Here is a 16,888-nt window from a genome sequence, read left to right as displayed (position 1 = left end):
GGACAGCGGTGGTGACTACACAATCCGCCTGAGCAGAACTGTGGTTCCGGACAGTGGCGGTGACGGAAATGGAGATGTTGATGGTGATGGCAGCGGCGGCGGTGATAGTGGTTAAATCCGTCTGAATTGACCTGTAATTCCGGAAAGCTGAAGGGAAGCTTTAATATGATCTAACAACAATTATCAGTGGGTGATCAGGTATAACTATAGCCTGCAATCACGATAAATTTTCTATGACAAATAAAGGTATCACACAACTAGCTATATTCTATATCTTAAACTAGTGACTCAATCCCCTAAATTGCTCTTTTGAAGTTCAACTGATATGAAATTTGTATAAATCAGGCTTTTCGATATTCGAAAGTGTGTGTGTGTGTGTGTGTGTGTGTGTGTGTGTGTGTGTGTGTGTAGGCGGGGAGGGGGGTTAGATTACAAATGATTCGATTGGAAAGGTTTTTGACACTGATATACAAACTGTAACAGTGAAGGGTATATTTTTGTTTTTCAAATCTTAACTCCTTACTCTTTACTTTTCTATATACAAGGGACTTGGTTGTACGAGTCCTAAACACATGTCGCGTGCTATCTTGAACTATAGATATCCTGAATAAAATCTGTACATAGGTAATATTTCGCGTGCCATGATTAACGAAGAAGAATTTATAGCATATATGTACACACATATCTCTATATAAAAAGTGTTTTTACACATATCAATCCATCAATAATTTGTTTGTTGTATTTTAATGCTATTTTGCATATTTCATTGTTCCCGTGGATGTTGCAAGAGCATCAAACAGATCTGAAATAGGTTTGCTGACAAGACATTAAGATATAGTGAGGAATGACTTGCGACAGTCATGATCACTACTTTCTTTCCTTAAAATAAGGATAGTGTTCAGATTGTATTTTTGTGACTTCCGGTCAAGATGTTCAAAAACTGGTATCCAAATTCAGTCAATTTATTCAGGAAAAATCGTGAATTGTTTGTTCATTTACAAGTTTCAAAACACTGGTCAAAAATTGTAATTCATTATTCAATATCTTGTATCACTAATGTTTACAAGATTTTAGACAACTTCACCATTGGAATTACACGACTGGTCTTATATATACCCTATAATTACCACTGATCTTATATATACCCCATACCTACTACTGGCATTATATATACCCCATACCTACCACTGGTATTATATATAACCCATACCTACCACTGGTATTATATATAACCCATACCTACCACTGGTATTATATATAACCCATACCTACCACTGGTATTGTACATATCCGATACCTACCACTGGTATTGTATATACCCCATACCTACCACTGGTATTATATATACCCCATACCTACCACTTGTATTGTATATACCATACCTACTACTGGTATTGTATATACCCCATACCTACTACTGGTATTGTATATACCCCATACCTACCACTTGTATTGTATATACCATACCTACCACTGGTATTGTATATACCCCATACCTACCACTGGTATTATATATACCCCATACCTACCACTGGTATTATATATACCCCATACCTACCACTGGTATTATATATACCCCATACCTACCACTTGTATTGTATATACCATACCTACCACTGGTATTGTATATACCCCATACCTACCACTGGTATTGTATATATCCCATACCTACCACTGGTATTGTATATACCCCATACCTACCACTGGTATTATATACATTGTATACCCCATACCTACCACTGGTATTATATATACCCCATACCTACCACTGGTATTATATATACTCCATACCTACCACTGGTATTGTATATACCCCATACCTACCACTGGTATTGTATATACCCCATACATACCACTGGTATTGTATATACCCCATACCTACCACTCGTATTGTATATACCCCATACATACCACTGGTATTGTATATACCCCATACCTACCACTGGTATTGTATATACCCCATACCTACCACTTGTATTGTATATACCCAATACCTACCACTGTCCTTGTTTATAAAGTGTACCATACCTACCACTTGCTCTATATTTCCCATACCTACCACTTGCTCTATATTTCCCATACCTACCACTTGCTCTATATTTCCCATACCTACCACTTGCTCTATATTTCCTATACCTACCACTGTCGTTATATATCCCATACCTATCACTGACGTTATATATCCCATACCTACCACTGTCGTTATATATCCCATACCTACCACTGCCGTTATATATCCTATACCTACCACTGCCGTTATATACCCCACACCTACTACCTGTATTGTATATATCACATACCTACCACTGACGTTATATATCACATACCTACCACTGACGTTATATATCCCATACCTACCACTGTCGTTATATACCCTATAGCTACAATACCGTTATATATTCCATAGCTACCACTGCCGTTATATATCCCATACCTACCACTGCCGTTATATATCCCATACCTACCACTGACGTTATATATCCCATACCTACCACTGCCGTTATATATCCCATAGCTACCACTGCCGTTATATATCCCATACCTACCACTGCCGTTATATATCCCATACCTACCACTGCCGTTATATATCCCATACCTACCACTGCCGTTATATATCCCATAGTTACCACTGCCGTTATATATCCCCTAGCTACCACTGCCGTTATATATCCCATAGCTACCACTGCCGTTATATATCCCATACCTACCAATGCCGTTATATATCTCATATCTACCACTGCCGTTATATATCCCATACCTACCACTGCCGTTATATATCTCATACCTACCACTGCCGTTATATACCCCACACCTACCACAGGCGTAATATATCCCATACCTACCACTGTCGTTATATATCCGATACCTACCACAGGCGTTTTATATCCCATACCTACCACTGCCGTTATATATCCCATACCTACCACTGCCGTTATATATCCCATACCTACCACAGGCGTTATATATCCCATACCTACCACTGCCGTTATATATCCCATACCTACCACTGCCGTTATATATCCCATACCTACCACTGACGTTATATATCCCATACCTACCACTGCCGTTATATATCCCATACCTACCACTGCCGTTATATATCCCACACCTACCACAGGCGTTATATATCCCATAACTACTAATGCCGTTATATATCCCATACCTACCACTGCCGTTATATATCCTATACCTACCACTGCCGTTATATATCCCATACCTACCACTGGCCTTTTACATATTTTTCATACCTACCATCGGAATTTTACATATATCCAAAACCTACCATTGACCTTTTATATATATACATGTATTATACCTAACATTGACCTCACATGCTGCAGGTCATTTTTACAATAAAATGATTCACGAAAGAAAGGATACATTGCAGTGGAGTCGCTGTTTTGTTGACCATGATAATTTACGGATTTGTTTTTATTATATGATAATTAGATTAATGTTAAAAACAGAAATTATAGTGAAATGTAATGATCAAAATTTAATTTGAACTATGGTCCATCTTGTATACATTCTGAAGAAAGATATCATTAATTGAATTAATTTATATAACTAATTGATTAACTATTATTAAGATAGCTAAAAGTCAATGAATTAACACTATGTCGGCGTTCCACGAAGAAGACAAAGCCACGTCCATCCTAAAACATTTTGTCATTATGTAGACAACGATACCCAAGATATATGACATAGAAATGATCTGTCCAACAACAGAAGACACATTTTAACCCTCACAACTCCTCTCTCCGCTATATCTGTAATTATCCCTGAAATACTTGAATGTATCTTGGCCAATCTGACATCGGGAACTTTTTAAATACCCAAAACAGTGTCAACATAATTCCTGAGGAAAACTAAATGTCTGACAGGCGACCAAGTAGACATCTCTGGTTTCGGAACAAAACAGCTCAAAATCAAATAATTCTTGACCTTACTGGATATAGAAGCACACACTGCCTCATCTCTATGAGTACCTAACCCATCATCTAAATACTATATACATAGTATTTCTTTGCCCTCGGATCTCCACTTCTTAATCAAAGGTCTGGTTAGCTTTGTAAATATGTAACAAACCGAGCTAAGACCAAAGGGAAGTGCTTTGAATTTAAAAAAAATTGCACCCTGCCCACAAAACGCCAGGAAAATCCTACGAAATCTGCATGGGACTCGAGAATATCAATATGATGGTATGCGGAATGAATATCAAACTTAAAGCAAAAACTATCTTTCTTGATGAATTGCATGGCTACCCTGATATCCTCAAACTTTACACTGATCTTCCATAAATGATAGTTTACATGCCTTAAATCTAAAATGAGACGTTTCTTTCTGTTACTCTGAACAGAAACCGTTAAGGGATTGACAACGTAGGGCATTTCCTTACAAACGACTACAAGGTCCCTAGCTATCAAATCTCCAATGGCTTCCTCAACGAAACTTACATGCTCCATAGCTGACCGATTATTACGTAAGAATACAGAAGTAGGGGGTTGAATAAAAAGGTATTTTATACCCGATTTTAATAGTGTCAAGAATGAAATCACTACAACCAATGCTCTTCCAGAACTCTAAACGATCACACAAACGTCCCTTTACTCTTATATTGACTTGACCTAACTCATATTCGTAATAATCGTCAGTAAGCAAAGTGTCAATATACTCATCTTTCAACAGTTCATTCTTTCCCGATGGCTGGGAAACTTTTCCTCTTGATTAGGACACTCGTTCCTCCAATGCTGGAAAGATCCACAGCCGTAGCATGCTCCCGATGGCCGGCCTCGATGTTGTCCGTATGCGTGCGTGTGTGTGCCAGGGGCCGCGGTGGCCGAGTGGTTAAGGTGTACCGACACTTTATCACTCGCCCTCCACCACTGGGTTGCGAGTTCGAAACCTACGTGGGGCAGTTGCCAGGTACTGACCGTAGGCCTGTGGTTTTTCTCCGGGTACTCCGGCTTTCCTCCACCTCCAAAACCTGGCACGTCCTTAAATGACCCTGGCTGTTAATAGGACGTTAAACAAAAACAAACCAAAAGTGTGTGTGCCACCGCCTGTACCGCCGAACTGGAACATAGGGACTCCACTGAACCAAGGCTATTGGCCTTGGGGTCCACGAAAGGGCTGCTGGAAATTAGGAAAATTACCACACATGTCCACAGCGCCGCTGGACTTGCCAAAGCCCGTAGACTTCTTTCCTTGTAGTTTCCCTTTCTTCTTTTTTAATAGCTCGGTTTTCTTCTCTGTTGATTTTTCCTTCGTCGTCAGAATCGCTGGCAATGGGATTGTTTTCGTATTGCCTAACTGTTTTCCAACCTGCATCACTAGAATCAGCAATTGATATGTTTGTTCCTTTTTGAAATTTTATCCTGCAGACTAGTCACCAACTCGTGTGCGTAGTCTACTTTGTTGTTGTCTAGCGCCCAACTTAACTGACCTATGTCTTCGGAAAGTTTCGAGTTAAACCCGTGCTGGACCGTGTTACCCTCAAATTTCGACTGGAATGAATTTTCTACTTTTAACTTTTTTACCTGTGTTACCACGTTTACAGCAGAACCTTTCACTTCGGCTTTGAGCTCACCCATCCCATGATATTGTTCCCTTGCTCTTTAACAGCATTCCAAATATCTGAAAGACTAACGTGGTATTGTCTCTGTAGCTCCTCAGTATCCGCCATTAATGAATTTTAAACGAAAGCTGGCCGTGTCTACGCGTCAAAGGTCGTCGTCTGAATGACACAACCGCGAACACGCACGTGCTTCGCATGTAGCATATAGCGCCACCTAGCGGCCTGCTCTCCTATAGGAGAAATTAATTTCGTTCTTATTCCGCCTAGTCAAACAAAAGAAATTACATAAATCATGGACAGAAGTTGATTTCTTGAATACAATAATATTTAAAGGGAAGCAACTCGATCGTACATATATCTACAAAGCGATATGTTGGAAATGAAAAAGATATGTTTAAATGGCTTTCCACAGTGATTGTGTGTAGTACATATTAATCAAATCAATAAGGTTAACTTGATTATATCCATTTTGGGTTTAGGAGTTGTAATATGAAATAATGGGGTGTATTTTTGGCGGTTTATTTACAGTATCCTCCGTTCTTTTGTGTGTTGTATCGCCATAATATAGCAATAAATCTTCAAGCTACATTTCGAAAAGCTCTGGTGATGTGAAATCTACAAATTAAGATAGAAAGGCTAGGAGACCTTAGGTACAGAATGTATAAGTCTGCATAAGGTAAGGGATTGTATGCATACATTAGATATATATAGAGACTGCATGCATGATATCCACTGTTTTGATATATCATATATATTGTAACAGGAACAAGTCCTGTTAACATGTATCACGACTTTGAATGCTTTCGCCGCATCACTAGACCTTTCACTATATAGAGAAAAAATCAGGCATGTTAAATTTTATACAATATCACTTATTATTGCAACGAAACACCTTGTAAGAATTTAAAATGTGTTTCCTTACCTATACAATTAACATTATTTGTCCGATATAGTACTACATATGTGTACCTGATAAACGGATAGAACAGTTATTTTACTATCTTACATTCATTTTGCAGGTAAAGTGAATGTGTTAAGCATATCTGTACCTGTTTACTTCATCTATTGTCATTCCCCGCCCCTGACCACACTTGAATGGATCAGTTTGTATTGTTTCCTTTTACTCTCATCACTCCATACCACAATTGATCTGATCATCCTATCTTTTCTTCATAATGTAACCCATTTGAAAGGTGAAAGGTCGTAGAAGCGGACGTTTAACCTGCCAAAATAATTTGATAAAAACATGTGTAGTATGTAATGCACAACGGGTGTATCACTTACTGACAATTAAAACACATATGTATCATTGTAGGTTGTTACTATATTGTAGCGAGTCAAATTCCTGTTACAAGTTCGCTTTAAAGGTATCTTTTCTCGGTTCGTTCATATTCTGTCCTCCCCACCTCCAGTGGGAAGTCACTGGTTTTGGATAGGTAATGAAGTTGATTAATGTCTATTGTGGATTATGAAGGCTGTTGACGTAGTTTCACTTTCTATATAATTTGTGTAACCTCATAAAACCTGTTATCACCCATGCGTCTTCTGTACAATTTGGTTTGCACACAATAAATTAACATCTTATATATTTATATATATATATTTTAGATATTTTAACGGTTTATTTCCTGAAGCATTCCACTATCTTGAATTCCTTGTAGGGACAAGGTGTACTGATGTGTCGATTTTAAACAATCTTTTATAGTAACTATTAACAATTTTTAACCTGATATAATATCAGGGTTTTACATGTAAATTCTACGCGTGAATGCGTCGCTAACCATCTGCATAATTATATCAGTTTTTTTTATAAGCTAATCAAATGTACTGGCATGCATCATTATTCTATTTAAACATTTTTGAAATAAAATTTAATTTTTTTAACACTTGGTGTGTCTGACAAAGGTTTGGTTGGTTTATCGTTGTTAACATCCTATCAACAGCTAAGGTCCATGAAGGACATCCTCCCGTATATGCGACATGAATGCGTGCGGTGAGTGCGTATGCGTGTTTTGGGAGGCTGCGGTATGTCGGGAACATTTGCCGATTTATAGTGTTCTCACTGAAGCATATTGTCGAAAACAGCTATCAGAACACCCAATCCGGTCACATTATGCTGACAACGGGCGAAGAAGTCGTCTTACTCCAAATATGCCGGGCGCTCAGCAGGAATAGCGACTTCCATTTTTACAGATTCTATTGGTATGCCCAAATTGCAATGGGAACAGCAGGTAAATTCTTCCAACCTACCTTCAGGAAATCAGTATATGTTCAAATGGTGATAAATGCACCAAGCATATTAAAAACAATACGAGTTTACTTATTTCTATGTCACACGTACGTTCGGACAATCTGTTCTCTCGTTACTGGGGATATCATACTGACAAATCTATGAATCGTTCCACTACAATACTGTATAAGGCGGACGTACTACCTGCGGCCGTAAGACAATGAGTCTAAAGTTATAGTTTTAATCCCAATTTACATCTAGATATTGATCTATTCCCCCGTTACGTCTAATATCAAGGGAATTCCGCCAACAAGTGGTATATCGACATACAGAGCGAGGTAAAGTGAATTAAACGAACACTTTTGTGTCCATTATAAGAATATGCAACATAAATAAAATCATTGTATTTGTTAATAATGTATATAAGTCTACAATGATATATATCAAGGTACTTTGATGCATATTTCTAGTTATCGGATATTTAACGTCTGTAAAATATTAATTCATTTATTGAAATTGGTAGAAAAAGATAACAATAAATAAATTTATCAATAATCGAATTCATTGATAATTAATAGAGATAACAAATGAAAAAAATTGTATTTAGTGTGATAACCGCCCATTTATGATCCACGGCCCTCCTGCGTAATCGTAGGCACACTAGCATGTAGCAACATGTAATGTGCAAGTGTGTACACTTTTCATATGCAGCCAAACTTTTACTCGCGTACCGATCACGTTGTTGATGAAGTTGTTTGTCGTGAATGTGACTCACGTAGAGCTTTAAGAGAAGATGAATAGGACAGAAGCACTGTTAGGTTAGCATATAGTATTCGGCATTGATAAACAATTAACGAATACTATATTTATATCTTAAGCTGATATTCACGTGTATGTTCAGTTATCAATCCTTATCAGAGCCGTCCTTAAGGGTCATCTATATAGGAGAATTATGTTGAATTTCAATTACGAATAAATATCTCAAAATATGCACTAATATAGTTATGCCGTGTCTTACAATCACCACTAATGTGTTGCTGATGCTTACAGTTTCTTTTATAGCCACTTTGTGGTAAGATGTAGCATGGAATAATTCTAAGTCAAACATAACCAAACCTGTCTATAACACAGGGTAGGATCATTTGTTTGACTGAATTTGACTTTTTGTATATATAATCACTTATTTTGTTTTTACCTTGAAATGCAAATGCAGCTATGAAAAACCTTACACAAATATGGCATAAAGGGAGGCTTTTAATCAATAAAAATGCACCTGTACCATACATTTAAGACATCTGATCATAGTTAGAAGGATATTTTTGTTAACCTTGTGAGTTTGGGGCCTTTTATAGAAGTGTGCTTATTCAACTCCCAAGCAGTCTTCTTCAGTCCATTTTGAGAGTTGTTTTTAAGTTTCTTATACGAGCATGTTTGGTGTTAATCACTACCACCATTTGCAATCTTTATACATACTATGAGGTCGAATCCGGGTCAAACCAATGCCCTATTGCTTCTATTTTGTGCTTTAGACCCCTGTGAGTAAAACGACATTACTACCGTATGCAATATATGTTATGAAAATCATACAAATGTTTGCTTGTTTTATTGAAATTACAAACATCTTAACAAATTACTTGTCAACAGCAAGTCCCATTGTGTGCCACGATACTTACTAAAAGTTCATCAAGTTACTTCTGTTACCATAGTCGGAATTTACAGGCTTACAAAATATCACTATTTTAACTGGATTTGCTGATAGATGCCCCTTGATAGGGTGTTAAAATTACGTAACTAAACCTCATAATAACGCTGTAAAGCTTATCTTGTGTTGTCTAAGTTCCTTATTTAACATGTCCTCTTAGCATTTACCTATAAAGGAAACATCACCTGTTCCACAATATATCTGTACTTATCTAAAGTACCTATAACCATCTCGTATTTTTACTTGGTTTCCCTTATTATGTGCTTTCGTTATTTTTTAAATAATGTTGTAACATCCAGGACACACTTTTTGAGTTCACTTGTTCTAAACTTCAGACGTGTTTTTTATGTTTATTTATATAAAATCAGAACTTTAAAACATATGAAAACTATATATATATATATAAATAAAAAAAAAAAAATGATATCGCGCATTGAATTTTTTATTAATACTGTATTCTTTCTTATATCATATTGACAAACAGTGGGCTTCCTTTATCTCCGAATAAAATGTACTAAGTATTTATTAAGATACTTATATCATAAATATATTTCAAATTTATTCGACATTGTCTGGTCGCGTCATGTGAATTAAAACTACAAAAATGACTTACTTTTGAAGTCCTGTTTAGAATCTTTATCGACCAGATATCCGTGTAGTGTCAAATGTTTGCAAGCAACGTTTTAAGATACTATATTCCCGGCAAAGATGATTAATTGGTTGTTGTATTATCATTTTCACCTCATACTGAACAATGAGTTTCCATATTTGTCTTTAAAATCTAAATATAACGTATGTTAACAAATCATTGTAACCGAATGCGTTCTCTTGTTATAGTAAAGAATTGTTAGGTTTCTATAAGCCCTTTATTTCTTCTGACACCACCTCATAAGAATTGAGGAAATTAAACACAACATACTCCGGTATATAAAATTCCTTCAGTTTTATTTAAGTATACGTTTATTTCAGAACAACAAGGTTTATTAAAATTACTTGCCAATCAATTTAATAACTTCCAATGTGTCTTCCAGGCTTTTCCGATAAATCCCAATATAAAGATAAATAAATCTCACGAGTAAAGTAATCCAAAAGTAAAGTAAAGTAATCCCAAAAGTAAAGTAAAGTAATCCAAAAGTAAAGTAAAGTAATCTCAAGTTGTCACTAAATAACTACATAAAACTAAATCACTAAACTAAGCTACAATTCAACTATAAACTACACTGAATCCTGGAAAGTAAATCCAAACTTCTCCAGTTTTCCCCAAGTCCAAATCTACTCTCCGCTATAACACTACCTCTCTCTATCTCTTTACTCTAAGAACTCCCTACTCTCAACTCCCCTCTGTTTTTGTCTCAACCCCTTATAATTACTCCTGCTATCTCTCTATTCTTAGAATGACATCATCCATCCCCCTTCCTAGATGACCTCATACTAAATATATCTGGACCTACTCTGTCCACACCAATGACCTCATAGCTATATATATAACAAGACCTATTCAGTCAACACCAATGACCTCATAGCTATATATATAACAAGACCTATTCAGTCAACACCAATGACCTCATATCTATATATATAACAAGACCTACTAAATCTACACTAATGACCTCATATCTATATATAAACACTAGGCACTAAGTAACTACAGTGTACTCTAGCTTCTACTTTATTATGACTATCCTTAACTACATGTATAACCTATAGAAATAACTACCTATTCACTCTATGGACCTTAAGACTATTACACCAGTCTAAATAATCCTACTACTGATAAGACTCATCCAACTAATTAACTGGACCCTTATCTCTCCACTGTCAATTAGAACCTATACTCCATATCATTATCATTATAGAGACTATAGAGACTACAGAGAACCTGACCAAACCGACCAGACACAATAAATCAATAAACTCACCTGACTATTAGGAAACAAATAATACAAGATTATAACACAAGAAAAATGGAACCTCACAGAATGATAATTAAACACATACGCATCATTTTAGGTTGTGGCTTAATTGTCGTCAAAATATCTTCTCTCGGTTGTTTCACATTCGGTCATTTCAACCCTTGGTAGCCACTGGTGGTGACAGGTAAAGTAGTTGATTGAAAATGATTTACAGAGATTGTTTTCGGTACATAAAAAATAAGTGTTTACCTGTACATTACCTGTATACGTTTCCAGCCTACGTATCATCGGTTGTTTTTCCGTTTTTCCGCTTTATGCATACATAATACAACGCACTGTAGTTTGTGGCATTCAATGACAGGTATTCGTGTAGTCAGCATTAGTGTAAAAGGTAAGTAACTTTATTTGGTATATGTTATTATTTATATCAGGTTCTGCCCTGCCATATCTTTATTGTACATTTATATATTTATCTGTTTAGAAACAATTATGTATCATTACATAGAAGAGGTGTGCACTCCTCATAGTAACAATCTTGTTGGAATGTATTAGAAAAGTATTCATCTTAAATACTAATTGAAGAATTAACGATTCTGTTTTCAATACATGTATGTATTACATTGACGTACTGTGGAATACACAGAACAAATGCATTATCAAAATTAAAAAAATCACAGTGTAACAGAAATAAGTTAACATTTACAGTTTATTCAATAAAAGGGTATTTGATACAAATTATTATTTAATGACCGTAAATGTAAACTTGGTTACAATAATATGCTTACAGCAGAAGACACCAAGGAACGAACGGGATGACGACAGCAAAAATGATGTGTATGGGGATGACAAGCATAGTTATATACCGACACATACAACGAGGTAAAATGGATTAAACGTTGAAAATAGTTTGTGTGTTGAGTATAAAACATCAGTTCAAAAAAATCGTTTTGATTACTTCACTCAATGCATCTATTTATAAATATTATACTTAAATATCATGGCGACATCAAATAGTCTCTATTGATAGGGTAACACGCACTAAGGTTGATTATTAAATGATATATTGTAATTTTTTTTTTAGCTTCCAATTGATTAACGTATATACATAGATGATATTTTTAATAAGAATTTCAATATAAGCGATTTTTGCTTGCAAAGATGTATTACACGTATATCTGGAATTACTATACTGAATAAAGTCATTCTCCAGTTTTGAATAACGGCAAGAAAAAGTTAGAGAAATTACTAATCATTGATTGCATTTTTGAACGATACAGATATTGTATTTCCCAACCATTAACAATCTGAATGATATATATAAGGCTGATAAGGATTGCCACGGTTGGAGAGCCCTGGGTTCATTCATACATAATACAACGCACTGTAGTTTGTGGCATTCAATGACAGGTATTCGTGTAGTCAGCATTAGTGTAAAAGGTAAGTAAGTTTATTTGGTATATGTTATTATTTATATCAGGTTCTGCCCTGCCATATCTGTATTGTACATTTATATATTTATCTGTTTAGCAACAATTATGTATCATTACATAGAAGAGTTGTACACTCCTCATGGTAACAATCTTGTTGGAATGTATTAGAAAAGTATTCATCTTAAATACTAATTGAAGAATTTACGATTCTGTTTTCAATACATGTATGTATTACATTGACGTACTGTGGAATACACAGAACAAATGCATTCTCAAATAGAAAAAAAATCACAGTGTAACAGAAATAAGTTAACATTTACAGTTTATTCAATAAAAGGGTATTTGATACAAATTATTATTTAATGACCGTAAATGTAAACTTGTTACAATAATATGCTTACAGCAGAAGACACCAAGGAACGAACGGGATGACGACAGCAAAAATGATATGTATGGGGATGACAAGCATAGTTATATACCGAAACATACAACGAGGTAAAATGGATTAAACGTTGAAAATATTTTTTGTGTTGAGTATAAAACATCAGTTCAAAAAAATCGTGTTGATTACTTCACTCAATGCATCTATTTATAAATATTATACATGTACTTAAACATCATGGCGACATCAAATAGTCTCTATTGATAGGGTAACACGCACTAAGGTTGATTATTAAATGATATATTGTTTTTTTTTTTTTTTTTAGCTTCCAATTGATTAAGGTATATACATAGATGATCTATTTAATAAGAATTTCAATATAAGCGATTTTTGCTTGCAAAGATGTATTACACGTATATCTGGAATTACTATACTGAATAAAGTCATTCTCCAGTTTTGAATAACGACAAGAAAAAGTTAGAGAAATTACTAATTATTGATTGCATTTTTGAACGATACAGATATTTTATTTCCCCAGCATTAACAATCTGAATTATATATATAAGGTTGATAAGGATTGCCACGGTTGGGGAGCCCTGGGTTCAAACCCCCCGAACAATATTGTGCCCTCACACAACACACAATTATACCAGTATATACAATGTATTATCATTGTCAGAAAAAAAAAGTTGGAGAAGTAAATTTTGACAAACTAAATAAGGCAATTGCATAATCATGAATATTTACGTGTATCAAGTTTCATCAGGGGTGGTGGTGTTAAAATATTTTAGGACAGAAAAAACCTAAACAAAATAAAAGAACCACTTTATGCATCATGCACACATCATACATTCATACAAAGGACTCAACGTAATAAAGATAATACACCTAATAGTATTCATACCATACATACCCCCCCACCCCACCCCACCCCCCACCCCACCCCCCACACACACACATATGTATACACCTCAAAAATTGGTAGACTGACTTTGAAAATACGAAATCATTTTAATGGATACTATTTATTGTAATGCTCAACTTAATACCAGCTGGAATATACATGTATATGTCCGATGAACAAGGCTCAGGGAATATGCTTACAAAATACGAATGTATTTATTTTTCACATTTTAGATTAGAAACAGAACCTTTTGGAGATACCAGCTGCTTTTCACTACCTTTGAACTTCCTTATACTATATGTGAAATTTATATACTGGTTTATATCCTTTATGTCAAGGAAAAAACAAAGGATGAGTCTTGAAGGTTTGAATGAGTTTTTGGCATTCAGATCAGATATCGAGAAAAAATATTGTCAACAAATATATGTTTTTAAAATAGATTTTCGAAAATTATGTTTTGCTGCTTTAGTACACAAATGCATAAGTGGATGAAATTTTAATTACCACCCAACTACAGGCATTTAACATATTATTGTCCGAGGTATGATGATTTTTAAATAATTATTTGAAGGGAGAATGTGGTGCTGTAGCCAGTATTGAAACCATTGTTTTTGGATCTTGGTAGTTTGAAAGGGGGTTAAATATATTTTTCATTGTATATTTTAAAAGGCATCATGCTATTTTCAATTTTGTTTGGTTGTTATTTAATATTCATTTTTTTTCAATAAAACTTAAATCTACTTAGATCCTTTATTAGAAAGTCACCTACCTGAATTATTACAGGTAAGTAATCTCTTTACGAATCTTATTTAAATTACTACATTACAAAATATAGGCTCCAACGCATCCATTGATTGTCTATTGTCAAAAAGATTACAACTAAAAGGTAAAATGGACACTTGGCCAATTGTTTGATTGCTAACTTAAGTTTACACATCGGATGTCATATCTAAGACCACTTAATGATTATACAATATTAGCACCATAAAAACAAGGAGAGCTATATACAGCGTAGTCATAATGAATTGAACTGCATCATAAAGTTGTTGTGAATTAATTTTCATACATATCACATCATATATTCTTAACATATTAACTTTCAAATGAACTTAAACATGACAAGCAGGTTACGAATAGCGGAGACTAAGTAATGACACCAGAAGTGTATTAAAGGATACTTTGCGGAACACTGGATATTATAGGGATACCGTGACAAACGGGGAGGGCTTTAAAGATCACTTTGTGTAAACACATAAACAAACACATACCCATTATATTGCTATTTATATCCGATAAACCCTCTATCATAACAGGTAGACAGACGTTACAATTAATTAATCGATCAATTGATAAATCTCGTCTATATATTGTAATACTGCTCAATCCTAAGGAACATATCTGATCATATATGATACATTATCTTCGTGTCAATAACACAGACGTGTTGTAATGTGCAAGTGTGTACACACATATACAATGTATGTACGGTATACCTACCCATATGAATTTTACACAGAAAGTCCTTCAAATAGTACAACACACATATTTCCCTTATGAAGCAAAAAGTTTTCTCAGCATGTAAATCCAGTTACTACTAACGTTGTTGGCCATAGTATATCCTACAAGGAAAGCAATTCATTATAACCCCATATTATGTAAACATCCACAACTGAATCATAGGTCCAACATGGCGGATTTAGTTGTAACTACACCTCAGATGTATTACGTCAGTGTCACGTGGTTAGGATATCAACACATGGTTAGATATTGAACATAAAGGGACACAGTTGCACAGTGTAGTGCTCTATTTATAATTCTGTATTAAGAATTATTAATTAATTAATACTTTACCTGATATAACTGTAATTGACTCTTACTTAAGAATGTTTACATAAGGAATGCTATCTACATTGACATGCATTTATATATATTTATATATTTCTTTCTTTCTTTTTTCTTTTTTTTTCAATACAGTATATTTCAATGGATCAATAGTCATCACATCTTCCATTTTCTATTTTCAACAGTTTATTTCGCTGACACATAAACCGAAATGGAAACTTCTTGGAGAATTTCTTTCGACATTTGAAGATTCTTTTCTTTAATTTTCAGTTTGTGTTGGCGATTTCATTTGTCTGAGCAGAACTGTGATTCCGGAGGATAGTGGTGGCGACTCAATTCGTCTGAGCAGAACTGTGGTTCCAGACAATGGTGGTGGCGACTCAATTCGTCTGAGCAGAACTGTGATTCCGGAGGATAGTGGTGGCGACTCAATCCGTCTGAGCAGAACTGTGGTTCCAGACAATGGTGGTGGCGACTCAATTCGTCTGAGCAGAACTGTGGTTCTGGAGTGTGGTGATGATGGAGGCAGCAGCAGTTGTGGCGACGACGGCTTTGGCGACGGTGATGGGAACGGCGATGGGGACGGCAGTGTTGTTTAATCTTTCTGAAATGACATGTGATTCCGGAAAACTGAAAAAGCGATATTATCTCAAAGTAATGGAGGTCACGCCTGATTCAAAAGTTTAAGCTAATACAACACAATTTACATTCCACACATACATCAACTTACATCGACAATCAACTGTTTGAGTTTTTTTTGTGACTATAACCTGCAATCACAGTAGTCTTTCTATGACAAATTAATGTATCACTAATTATATTATTATATGCTATACTAGTGACTCTATCCCTTCAATCGCTCGTTGGAAGATGAAATGATATTAAATTGATATAAAATCAAAATTTG

At 35.2% G+C, this 16,888-nt stretch overlaps 1 protein-coding gene across 1 annotated transcript; it reads left to right on the top strand.

Annotated features, from left to right (window-relative positions):
• The first annotated feature begins 12,760 nt into the window (after positions 1–12,760).
• LOC117317915 lies at positions 12,761–16,580 on the top strand. The gene is made up of 3 exons (XM_033872883.1): positions 12,761–12,860; positions 13,257–13,348; positions 16,252–16,580. The coding sequence occupies exons 2-3, from the start codon at positions 13,282–13,284 to the stop codon at positions 16,578–16,580; spliced, it is 396 nt and encodes a 131-aa protein (XP_033728774.1). The 5' UTR covers positions 12,761–12,860; positions 13,257–13,281.
• Positions 16,581–16,888: the final 308 nt, after the last annotated feature.

Source organism: Pecten maximus, chromosome 19, assembly GCF_902652985.1.
Source record: "Pecten maximus chromosome 19, xPecMax1.1, whole genome shotgun sequence".
NCBI classification, from domain to species: domain Eukaryota; kingdom Metazoa; phylum Mollusca; class Bivalvia; order Pectinida; family Pectinidae; genus Pecten; species Pecten maximus.
Note: the sequence above shows the minus strand (reverse complement) of the source record. Positions and strands in the feature narration are given on the sequence as shown.